Source organism: Anguilla anguilla, chromosome 7 (assembly GCF_013347855.1).
Source record: "Anguilla anguilla isolate fAngAng1 chromosome 7, fAngAng1.pri, whole genome shotgun sequence".
In the NCBI taxonomy this organism is placed as follows: Eukaryota; Metazoa; Chordata; class Actinopteri; order Anguilliformes; family Anguillidae; genus Anguilla; species Anguilla anguilla.
Window position 1 is genome coordinate 56877437 of NC_049207.1, and position 12500 is coordinate 56889936.

Genomic DNA, 12500 nt, shown 5'->3' on the forward strand with positions numbered 1-12500 from the left:
CGTGGTGGAGAAGTATGGGGAGAGGGATGGGGAGAAGGACGAGGAGAGGGATGGAGAGGGACAGGGAGAGGGATGGGGAGAAGGACGGGGAGAGGGACGGAGAGAGGGATGGGGAGAAGGACAGGGAGAGGGATGGGGAGAAGGACGGGGAGAGGGACGGGGAGAGGGACGGGGAGGAGGATGGAGAGAGGGATGAGAGAGGGACGGGGAGAGGGACGGAGAGAGGGACGGGGATGAAGGACGAGGAGAGGGACGGAGAGAGGGACGGAGAGAAGGATGGGGAGAGGGACGGAGACAGGGATGGGGAGAGGGAGGGGGATGAAGGACGGGGAGAGGGACGAAGAGAGGGACAGGGAGAACGTTAGCTGAGGCAGCTGCAGCTGTCATGTTTGCAGCGGCGCCGCGAGAAGAAGACGTTTGGCGGGAAAGTGAAAGCGGTTCCGGCTCCTCCTGATTGGAGCAGGCATGAGTCTGTCAGGATAGATCCGGTACCAGGGCAGAGACTCACCTGGCCCACGATGAGAGGCACCACCACCGTCATGAAGAGCTGAGAGAAGATGGAGCTGAAGGGCACTGAGGAGGAGGAGCCCAGCTGCAGGAGAACCAACACACACCTGAGTATACCTCACACACACACACACACACACACCTGAGTATACCTCACACAAACACACACACACACCTGAGTATACCTCACACACACACACACACACACACCTGAGTATACCTCACACACACACACACACACACACCTGAGTATACCTCACACACACACACACACACACACACCTGAGTATACCTCACACACACACACACCTGAGTATACCTCACACAAACACACACCTGAGTATACCTCACACAAACACACACACACACCTGAGTATACCTCACACACACACACACACACACACACACACACCTGAGTATACCTCACACACAAACACACACACACACACACACACACACACACCCCTGAGTATACCTCTCACACACACTTCACTGTGGGGGAACTAAATCCCCACAAACACTTCACTGTGTGACAAATAATACCCCACAAACCCCATATGCAATATGAAGGCCAGACAAGAATGAGGAAGAAAATGAAGTAAAAAGAGAGCATGTTATTTAGGAGCAGTACATGTATCAACTTAATTTGGATTTGGATGAAAGGGTATGAAAGTGGATTACGTACAGTAGCGTACAAAAGAATAAACTTTAAATTCCTTGTGGGCAGAAGTGCTGTGTGAGAGGTAACTAATTAGAGAAGAGGCAGACTAAGGAACGCAGCTCCATTAATGGGTAATGTATGTAAAAAAAGTGTTTTGGCCCTAGGAGGAGAGACTGAAACTACAGTAAAACTGAGATAAAATAACAATTCCCAGCTTTACAGCCTCATAAAATGAAAAATACATATGTGTGCATTTTTTAGTTCTCCTTAGTTTTATTCCACTCAGCTTGCTTTTTACTACAGAGCCTCCACAAGTTACATGTAGCGGACTTAGAAGAATATTTGCCTGTCCCGTATATTTTTTTCATTAATGAACTGCCTTGTCAGCTCAGTAGGCTTGTCATAGATAATTAATCGGCTGATAAGTGTAAAAACTAATATACTGCTAATACTTCACACAGTCCCTTTCGACAGGACACAACCTCTGCCTCCTCGCTAAGACTAATGAAGTCTGTCTAATTAAAATGTACGGCAATCAGGGAGGACGCTGGGAAGGCTAAGTGAATCATAATTAGGGAGTGATGTAAGCTAGCGCTGCTCTGATGCAATGTTAGCAGACAGAGCGAGCGGCGGTTTGTAGCGCTCAGCTGGTCTAGCCGTGCCGTGCCGTGCCGTGCCGTGCCGTGCCAGCGGGAGCTAAAGAGGTCTCCGCGGTTCCATCGTTAGCGACGCAACGCTCAGCTCGGCAGTCACACTCAAAAATACAGCAGAGGTGATAAATCCAGGTTCAGTCTGCCCCAGTGTTCTGTTTCAATCACCTGGATTTAATAAGTACACAATTCTTCAGCCAGTAGGCAGAATTAATGGGTGAAATCAGGTGGCTGATTGGGGTGGAAGGGACATGCGGGAGGACTTCAGGCCCGTGGCCCCCGGACTCCCCCCCCGCCCCCCCCCCCCCCGCCTTAAAGAAGAGGTGTACTTACAAATGTCAGCAGCAGCAGCGGGGTGACGATTATACCCTGAAAAACATAAAAACACACATCAATACAGGATAATTACCAACATACAGCTGACACAACAGCCCGTCAGAACAGTGTTTTTATCACAATTCCAAATAGCTTCGGCTAAATGGGTAAAGCCATACAGATTCTTGTAGTAGCCCAAGTCCTTTCATTAAATGAGAAATTCAGAGCAGGCTGCAGTGAAACGCAGCCGTCTGCTCTTTTAAGGATCTTTCGGCTCGGCTGCGCGCTGATGCTCGTGTGCTGGGTGCTGTGACAGGGAATGATGGAATCTAGGTCAGGATTCGTGGAGGGGAGACAGACGGAGGGAAGCGAGACGAGCGCGAGCGGAACCCGCGCTGTAGCGCTCTGAAAGCACCCCCCCCGCCCCCCCACCGCTCGCATGCCTCTGCACCTCTGTGGGCCGTCCCACGCGTGCAGGGGGGGCGCTGCTGACAGCGAGGAGCCAGCGATGGAGTCCCAGCGGCTTCAAAGAGCCGGAGGAACACGGAGGAGCCGAAACACAAAAAGCTCCGCGCCGTAAGAGCCGACTGCGCCAGGACAGGAAGGCGCTGCCGCACTGAAGCCAGGGCTCACATAGCACCCGCTGCCGCACTACAGCCAGCGCTCACAAAGCACCCGCTGCCACACTACAGCCAGCGCTCACATAGCACCCGCTGCCACACTACAGCCAGCGCTCACATAGCACCCGCTGCCACACTACAGCCAGCGCTCACATAGCACCCGCTGCCACACTACAGCCAGCGCTCACAAAGCACCCGCTGCCGCACTACAGCCAGCGCTCACAAAGCACCCGCTGCCGCACCCGCTGCCGCACTACAGCCAGCGCTCACAAAGCACCCGCTGCCGCACTGAAGCCAGCGCTCACATAGCACCCGCTGCCACACTACAGCCAGCGCTCCCAAAGCACCCGCTGCCGCACTGAAGCCAGCGCTCACAAAGTACCCGCTCAACCCATAAAACCAAATACATACATTACAGCTTCAGTTCTGCACAGTAAGTACACCCTGAAAAACACTCATCTTAATTAAATCAAGCTTTTTGGTTTATAATTTACTCAACAGGAACAGTGTCAAATGAAAAATACAAATGGAAACTTGGCCAAGCATTGTGCCCAAGTCAGCCAAAAAGCTGCTCTCCCCTGGTCAGGGTTAGGGTCAGGGTCAGGGTGCACCCAGTGAAGCCCGTTTCTCTCCCCTGGTCAGGGTGCACCCAGTGAAGTCCGTTTCTCTCCCCTGGTCAGGGTGCACCCAGTGAAGTCCGTTTCTCTCCCCTGGTCAGGGTGCACCCAGTGAAGTCCGTTTCTCTCCCCTGGTCAGGGTGCACCCAGTGAAGTCCGTTTCTCTCCCCTGGTCAGGGTGCACCCTGTGAAGCCCGTTTCTCTCCCCTGGTCAGGGTGCAGCCAGTAAAGTCCGTTTCTCTCCCCTGGTCAGGGTGCAGCCAGTAAAGTCCGTTTCTCTCCCCTGGTCAGGGTGCACCCTGTGAAGTCCGTTTCTCTCCCCTGGTCAGGGTGCACCCAGTGAAGTTTGTTTATGTAAGAGAGTCATTATCTGAGCACTGAATTCTGAACTTGCATCTCAAATTCAAAAACTCTCTGCCATTTTTGGACAATTCAAGTTTCAGAAAGTAACAGGTTACAGAAATTACACTGAAGTGAACAAACTGTAATTAAATTAGGCAATGTTTATAATGTACCAAACATTAATAATAGAAAATTATTGCTACGATATATCTGTAGTTTTTTTTCCAGAGATGTGGATATGGCAGCCAGCAATGTAACTTTCATTTTTTTTAACCTCCACTGTCTTCTAATAAACTCTGGAACAATATTCAGACACTTAATTGAGTCTGTTTTGCCAGATTAGTGGGGGATTTCTATGGTACATAAGGTGCATGATGGGAACAGAATCAGAACAAAGAGCAAACACACCTCTGCTTATAGGCTGACTCCTCCACTTCACATTGTGATATTAACAACTGTTATTACACAGTAATTACACAGTAATTACTGATGCAGCGCCGCTATCCGTAAGCCTGCTAAGTGTGACTCTTTTCATTCCTGTTTTTAGCCAACAACGCAATCTAGGATTTTTTTTTCTGCTGTTCAAATACAATTCCACAGCTTTACAGTGAGTTCAAAGTGTTCAAACACAGCAGTCCCTGTGTCCTTACTATGTAACACAATGTAATTACACAGCTATCAGGGTAACAGTTAAACACCATTAAACCCAGTACTCCAGTGCAGGGTGAGGTAGAGGAACACTGATTGGCTTCCTCCGTTCCCCTGTGTACTGGGCTAACAGGCCCCCCCGAATGGAACAAACTGGGCGGGGGGGGGGCACAGCACATCCTACTGAATAAAGCGAAACGTGCTCATCACCTTTACCGGCAACAACAAAGAGAACCTTCTGCATTACTGCCACCCTACAACAAACTGCTCTCCAAATGCACAGTTCAACAACTTCAACAGTTTCTCTCCAAAACTCCCCACGGAAAACAAGGACTTCTGCAGCACTGTCAGCACTGTGCATTTCAAACAGTGTCACATGAGCACAACCCAAGGGAAGTGGGTGTTTAAAAAATACTTTCCTCAAGAAAACTTTGCGATTTGCGAGGAAGAAAGCTCCAATTTGAGAAAACAAAAGGGGGAGACAGACAGCTGGCTCGCCTGGCGGCCTCCTTCCTGCCTGGCAGACTCCTTCGCTGAAAGCTCCTGCGCTCGTGTGCTGATTCTCTTCAGCTGCACGGCACACGCAGCCAGGCTAATTATAACGACCATCAGAGCAGCACTTAGCCATGCAGTCATGTAGCCTCACAATACCTCCTCCTTACTCACATTCCCTCACCCTCTACATCACAGAACTTTTATATTAGGCCTAACATGCCACACGAAAGACAACTATTAAAATATCAAAGGTTTTCTCAAAGACAGACACCTGCTCGTGTCTAAGTCCTGTTCCTTCTCCCCTCAGCCCAGTACATTTCACCAGAGCGTCAAATCTATAAAGTTATTTAATAAAAAACGGCTTGATTTAAGGGTGGGAATAGTTACAAATTCATAAATTGTATGTTTCATTGTATGTAAGTATGTATGTACCATTTATTGTAAAGCGTCTATGAGACCATGAAAAGCGCTATATAAAATAAATGTATTATTAATATTATTATTATTATTATTATAATAATAATAAAACGTGGCGCCCATAAATGAAGCTGACCCGTACAACGGCTCATCGCATAACGGTGTGTTTGTCAAATAAACTTTTAGCATCAACAGCTAAATGCAAGTTGGCTACATGCACACGTTTCTGCTCTTTGACTAAACCCGGATTATCAAGAACATGCATCACTTACAAATACAAGAATAAATATAAAAAATTAAACCAAAAGACAAATTAAAAGGACAACTCATATTTGTTGAAGAACATACCACTGCCGAGAAAAAAGAAGATACACAATAACCAAATGAGTACGGTGTAGTTCTTCCTGCAGACAAACACCAAATCAGAAATTTATAAACCCCATGTGATTTAGAACCGAAAATATACTGAGCGTGTACAGACCATGCAAGTGATCTGAGTAATAATATTTTGTTTAACAAATTTTTTATGAAAACCAAAAAATTCAGAAATAGTATAATACATGATATGCTAAAAAAATTACTGAATAGCAAAATTATTTACTAAATAAAAAATGTATTACATAATTCAACAATATTGTTATATATTGTTATTGTAATATAGTTTGTGCGTGAGTGTGCGTGCGCATGTGTGTGTGTGGAGGGGGGAGATGGACAGAAATACTTCAGTTGCTGTTATAGCCAGTAGATGGCGTAGTCTTCATAATGTAAAAAATGGTGAGATTTTTTTTACATCTCTCTTATTTTTAACACAAGTGACTTGCTTGCTTTGCTCAAATGTTTCCACCACCAAAGTAGTTTAAATTTAACATCCTAGATATTAAGCAGCTAAAGTCAAATTTCCAACTCAGAACAAGTTGAAAAAGGTTATAACTATAAATATCATCGACACATTCAGGTTTCCAAAAAGTTCAATTGGAAATTCGAAGGGGCCCAGAATCTGCCATTGAGCCCAAATATAAAGCATACTCCCCCTTTACAAACTACACCTGCCCCGAGTGACTGAGTGGCTCCTGCCCCGACTGACCAGCTACTGCCCCGGCTGACCAGCTCCTGCCCCGACTGACCAGCTCCTGCCCCGACTGACCGACTCTGGTTTGTCTTGTTATAAATAAAGTAGGTATTTGATTATTGGTTTGTCTTGTTTATTTCTATGATTATTGGACTGGTTGTTGACTGGTTGAGTAGAGGTCGAGGTGAATACTCCTATTGCTCTGTTTTTCTCCAATCCATGGGGCGGCACTAATAAATCGCTCCTCTAGATGGCGCTTTTGTCCTTCAGTTGGACTTCAGGTCTCGCTGCTTCCGCGGCAGGCAGCCCCACTGACCCCCCCGTCTTTATTTTGGGGGGCGGCGTAACACCCTGAGCTTCACGCAGCTTTAATTTCCCCTCATGCCAACAGACTTCATCTGACCCCTTACTTAATTCTCTATTTAATTTGCTGACTGTTGTCCTTTATGGGAAATGATCATGACACGTACTTGTGAACAATGACATTTCTGTACTCAAACCTGAAGTGTTATTCAACAATCATGTCAGTCAGATATACACGTCAATCAAATGGTTTGACTCGTACTGGTTAATAGTTCTTGACAGAATGCTCATATTGAGTTTAGAAAACATTCCAAAAATCCGACTCAAAACGCTGGGTTATTCATTCAAATTATGGCCTTGCAGCACACACTGCCAGACATGAAGGTGTGTGTTCATACAGCACACACTGCCAGACATGAAGGTGTGTGTTCATACAGCACACACTGCCAGACATGAAGGTGTGTGTTCATACAGCACACACTGCCAGACATGAAGGTGTATGTTCATACAGCACACACTGCCAGACATGAAGGTGTGTGTTCATACAGCACACACTGCCAGACATGAAGGTGTGTGTTCATACAGCACACACTGCCAGACATGAAGGTGTGTGTTCATACAGCACACACTGCCAGACATGAAGGTGTGTGTTCATACAGCACACACTACCAGACATGAAGGTGTGTGTTCATACAGCACACACTACCAGACATGAAGGTGTGTTCATACAGCACACACTGCCAGACATGAAGGTGTGTGTTCATACAGCACACACTGCCAGACATGAAGGTGTGTGTTCATACAGCACACACTGCCAGACATGAAGGTGTGTGTTCATACAGCACACACTGCCAGACATGAAGGTGTGTGTTCATGCAGCACAAGCGGCAGACTGAACACCAACGGCACTGTTACAGTGTTCAGCGCGTAAGCAGCCAACGCCAACCCTTTCAACACCAAATAATCCAGCCCCCCCCCACTCACGTGCCCCCCCCGCCCGCCTGCCCGCCCACCCGCCCGCTGCCCCCGCTTGCCCGCCTGTCAGGGCGCGGTGGCACCGCGTGGGGATGCAGAGCCGGGGGAGGTTGGGCAGTTTGGGCGGGCCGCAGCAGGGGCTCACAGGAGCATCGCATCACCCGTCCCGAGCCGCGCTGGCCTCTCAGCCCGTAATCCATCCCATAATCGGCCCGCGGATCACGCGCGAAGAGGATTAAGGTGTGATGTGTTTCCACAGAAACAGATGCAGCTGAAAATGACAATCTTTACTGAACAAAAGGTCAAAACCCCGCGCGATGGGGCAGAGCAGCCCGCTGTTCAATCTAAAAGCGCTGTGCTCTGCTCAGAACCAAGTATTTTCACTGAGAAAGCTCCACAGCGAAGAAATCAATAAAAAATCCAAGTAATAATAAAATAAAAAATAAATAATATCTAATTTAATTTGAAAAAACACTCATTTAATTTTGCTATTGGAGTAACTTTAAAAACTCTGGTTTAATTTTGCTAATGGATGTGAAGGGTAAGCTGTATTATGGCTGGGCTGCATCGGGCTGCAGATATGAGATGTGTGGAAGGCTCAGCGGGAGAGCGGCTGAGGTGATGCATTAGTATGTATCAGCGTTATGGGGCCCTCTGGAAACATATCCCTGTTATTAAGGAAAGGAGGTCCGACCGTCGGCCGCGATATCGCCGTGGTAACCAGCCAGTTCCTCCAGAGCGCTCCACGCTTGCTCGGCCCGGGGGCGGCGCCCTTCGCCAAATCCCCCCCGCCCGAAAACGACCTCACGCCCCGCCCGGTCTGTCCACGTGTGTGTGTGTGTGTGTGTGTGTGCGTGGGCGTGTGTGCATTCGTATCTGTGTGTGTGTGTGTGTGTGTGTGTGTGTGTGTGTGCGTGTGTGCATTCGTATCTGTGTGTGTGTGTGTGTGTGTGTGTGTGCGTGTGTGCATTCGTATCTGTGTGCGTGTGTGTGTGTGTGTGTGTGCGTGCTCCTCTCTGAGCTGACACGCCTGTTTCGGGGGGGGGGCTCATTAACCCCGCATTTCAGCGTGCAGGGCCGCGCGTGGTGGAAAGCGCTCCGGGCCCCGCTTTCACACGCGAGGGCTGCCCTGGTGCATTATGGGAGGGGAGGGGGACATGAGAGGGAGAGAGGGGGGGAGATACAGAGAGAGAGAGAGAGAGAGAGAGGCAGGTTGAAGGGGCAGATTGATTGCACGCTGGTACGCTGAGAGGTGAGGGCCAGCTATCGGACGGAGGGCAGCTTCACTACGGTGCGATCAGGCAGATCTGACGGCTCCCCCCCCGGCCCCTTCCCCTATGCTCCCGAACCCACCCCCCCGCGCTCCTGAGCCCGCCCCCCCACCCCATCACTCAAACACGCATTGCAGGACCAATCAATGGGCCCGTCACCAGAGGGCTCCAGGGCCACACTGAGCTCAACAGGTAGAGCAGCAGCACCTGCTCACAGAGCTACACAGCGCTCACGTTCTACAGCGTCTGTCTGTAACACAAAGAACAGAAAACACCGCGAATGAAGCGATGGCAGGAAATCTGGCCCATTACAGCCCTGGTTTGTGTATAGAAGCCTTATTCACAGACTTTTCATTGCAATGTAAAATGAATATAAGCTTAACTAGTCGATATCCACAGAGGCTGTAACATGAATGACCACAACATGCAGCCGTGAGCCACATCACTGACCTAGGCTGAGAGGGCAGGTTTACCTGAGGGATAAGAGCAGGTTTACTTGCTACACCACCAGCTACACCACCAGCTACAACCTGCTACACCCTGCTATACCCCGCTACACCCTGTTACACCCCACTACACCCCGCTACACCACCAGCTACAACCTGCTACACCCTGCTATACCCCGCTACACCCTGTTACACCCCACTACACCCCGCTACACCACCAGCTACAACCTGCTACACCCTGCTATACCCCGCTACACCCTGTTACACCCCACTACACCCCGCTACACCACCAGCTACAACCTGCTACACCCTGCTATACCCCGCTACACCCTGTTACACCCCACTACACCCCGCTACACCACCAGCTACAACCTGCTACACCCTGCTATACCCTGCTTACCCCGCTACAACCCGCTACACCCTGTTACACCCCACTACACCCCACTACACCACCAGCTACAACCCGCTACACCCTGTTACACCCCACTACACCCCACTACACCACCAGCTACAACCCGTTACACCCTGCTACACCCCGCTACACCCCGCTACACCCTGTTACACCTCACTACACCCCACTACACCACCAGCTACAACCCGTTACACCCTGCTACACCCCGCTACACCACCAGCTACAACCCGTTACACCACCAGCTACAACCTGCTACACCCTGCTACACAACCCGCTACACCACCAGCTACAACCCGCTACACCCTGCTACACAACCGCTACACCACATTACACCCTGCTACACCCCGCTACACCACCAGCTACACCCTGCTACACCCTGCTACACAACCAGCTACACCCCTGCTACACCCCGCTACACCCTGCTACACAACCCGCTACACCACCAGCTACAACCCGCTACACCCTGCTACACAACCCGCTACACCCCGCTACACCACCAGCTACAACCCGCTACACCCTGCTACACCACCAGCTACACCCCTGCTACACCCCCCGCTACACCCCGCTACACCACCAGCTACACCCCTGCTACACCCCCCGCTACACCCCGCTACACCCCCCACAGTTGGAGGCCGTGTAAACAGCTGCGCGGAGGCCGGAGTCCAGGCGGAAACAGAGCATGTGGAACTCCAGGGGAATCCAGACTACACGTGTAGCGCACTGCCTACCTGCCTCAGCCCATCAATTATGCATGGCGATATAGCGCTACTGCGGGGGGGCGGGGGGAGGGGGGCGGGGGGGGGGCACCTCACTGTCTACTAAAGGCTTTCTTAAAAGGAACAAAAATACAGGTTTGCCATCCGGATGCATTCCGGGGACAGGAGCTGAACAAACCCCCCCCCCCCCCCCACACCTCCCCAGCGCACCCCCCCCCCTCGACACACCCCCAGTCAGCACACGTCTGTTTCAATCTCTCCTTTCGTCATGTTGTCAGACAGGACTGCTGTGTTTCACAGCACACGCTGCAAAATGTTAAAAGTTGTATTTTCTTTTTTTGGTTGAGAAAGAAAATGAACTAAACACACAATACTAACTTTTACACCAGCATTTCACAGCTGCAGAATATGACGCAATAACATCCATCCATCCATCCATTATCTATACCGACTAATCCTCCTGGGCAGGGTACACAATAACATTACCTGAGCTAATTTTGTCAGAGTCACACCTGAGGAATCAAAAGAAAATGTGCCATAGTTTCCATAGTTTTTGATTCTTGACACCCTGACAGAGTGACCCAGTTAGAAGGAAAATAAGTTGAGAAACAAACATCAGGCGGCATCTACTCTGAAAAATCTGCTCATTTAGGTTTAGCCAAAATAGTTTGACATATGATTTTGACTCCTTAAACGTTAACAACAGATGTTAATCATCAAACAAATGAGCAAACAAACATGGTGTACCAATACAGCTGAATGCACTTCGCTAACACTTTGTACACAAGTATATTTCCATTAAAATGAAAGCTCAGATATGCCACTTCGGCATGCCACAGTTTAATCCAGATATTTTAAGGAACTCTGGTCACATGCCTCAGAATTTAAATTACAATACATTTGATTACAATAAGATGACAAAGACATGACCTGCTGCTATGGGCATCTTAGTAAAACACAACCGTAGCAATGCCTTCGAGACACTATGTAATGTTCAAGAAAAAACTGGATCACAGATATGAAAAGGTCAATATCACTATTGTTGCCAAGCAACACAATAAGCAAGCATTCAAAAAGCTGAGCCCCGCCCCACTAAGCCCCGCCCCACAGAGGTCCCGCTAAGCCCCGCCCCACAGAGGTCCCGCTGAGCCCCGCCCCACTAAGCCCCGCCCCACAGGGGCTCCGCTAAGCCCCGCCCCACTAAGCCCCGCCCCACAGGGGCTCCGCTAAGCCCCGCCCCACTAAGCCCCGCCCCACAGAGGCTCCGCTAAGCCCCGCCCCACTAAGCCCCGCCCCACAGAGGCTCCGCTAAGCCCCGCCCCACTAAGCCCCGCCCCACAGGGGCTCCGCTAAGCCCCGCCCCACTAAGCCCCGCCCCACAGGGGCTCCGCTAAGCCCCGGCCCACTAAGCCCCGCCCCACAGGGGCTCCGCTAAGCCCCGCCCCCAGAGGCTCCGCGCGGTGCTCAGGATCGTCCGCGCTGGCTGTGATTCGCTGTGATTCATGCGCGGCTCCCCATCGTTTGTACGGTGTCAGGCGGGTATTGATTTACAGACGCGGGGGGGGGGGGGGGGGGGGGTGTCAGCCTGCCGGTCTGCTGGGACGGGCCTCTGTGCCAAAAGGCCTGCAGAGGGGAGGTACTTAAGGTCAGGACATATCGCCCTCTCCCACCTGTCTCGGGCCTGTCCCACAGCTTTAATTGATAGGGGAAAGTGGGTCTGATGGAGGGGGAGGGGGAGGGGGAAGGGGGGAAGAAAAGCACATTAGTTGCACTTTTTTGCAGCTCGGCTGATTCTCATCGATAACCAGTGAATCAATCGTCCCAAAGGGGGAGGCAGAAGGCACAGCTCTATCCAGCAGTCAGGGGAACGAGCAGGTGCAGCTTTTGGCAGAAGGACCCTGGTCTCAAAGACTAGAAACAGGACTAGTGTGAAGTAAGAATAACTGAAATGGCACCGTTCTGTCGGACAGTCAGAAGGTAAGCACAGGAGTCACTGGGGCGTGTGCAGTGCTTGCAGGACTCGCTCATACAGGAGC

General features: G+C 50.4%; 1 protein-coding gene across 9 annotated transcripts in view; it reads right to left on the reverse strand.

Moving 5' to 3' along the window:
• The window catches only part of slc10a7 (solute carrier family 10 member 7), a 61858-nt gene that overhangs the window by 19135 nt on the left and 30223 nt on the right, over positions 1–12500 (reverse strand). For all 9 annotated transcript variants that reach the window (XR_004766304.1, XR_004766305.1, XM_035427479.1 and 6 more), the window contains 2 exons: positions 2152–2187; positions 509–592 (listed from right to left, as the gene is read on the reverse strand). Coding sequence is in view for 7 of the 9 variants with exons in the window: in XM_035427479.1 (XP_035283370.1) it covers positions 509–592; positions 2152–2187 (120 nt within the window). In the remaining 2 variants the exon portion in view is untranslated. The remainder of the gene's footprint in view (positions 1–508; positions 593–2151; positions 2188–12500) is intronic.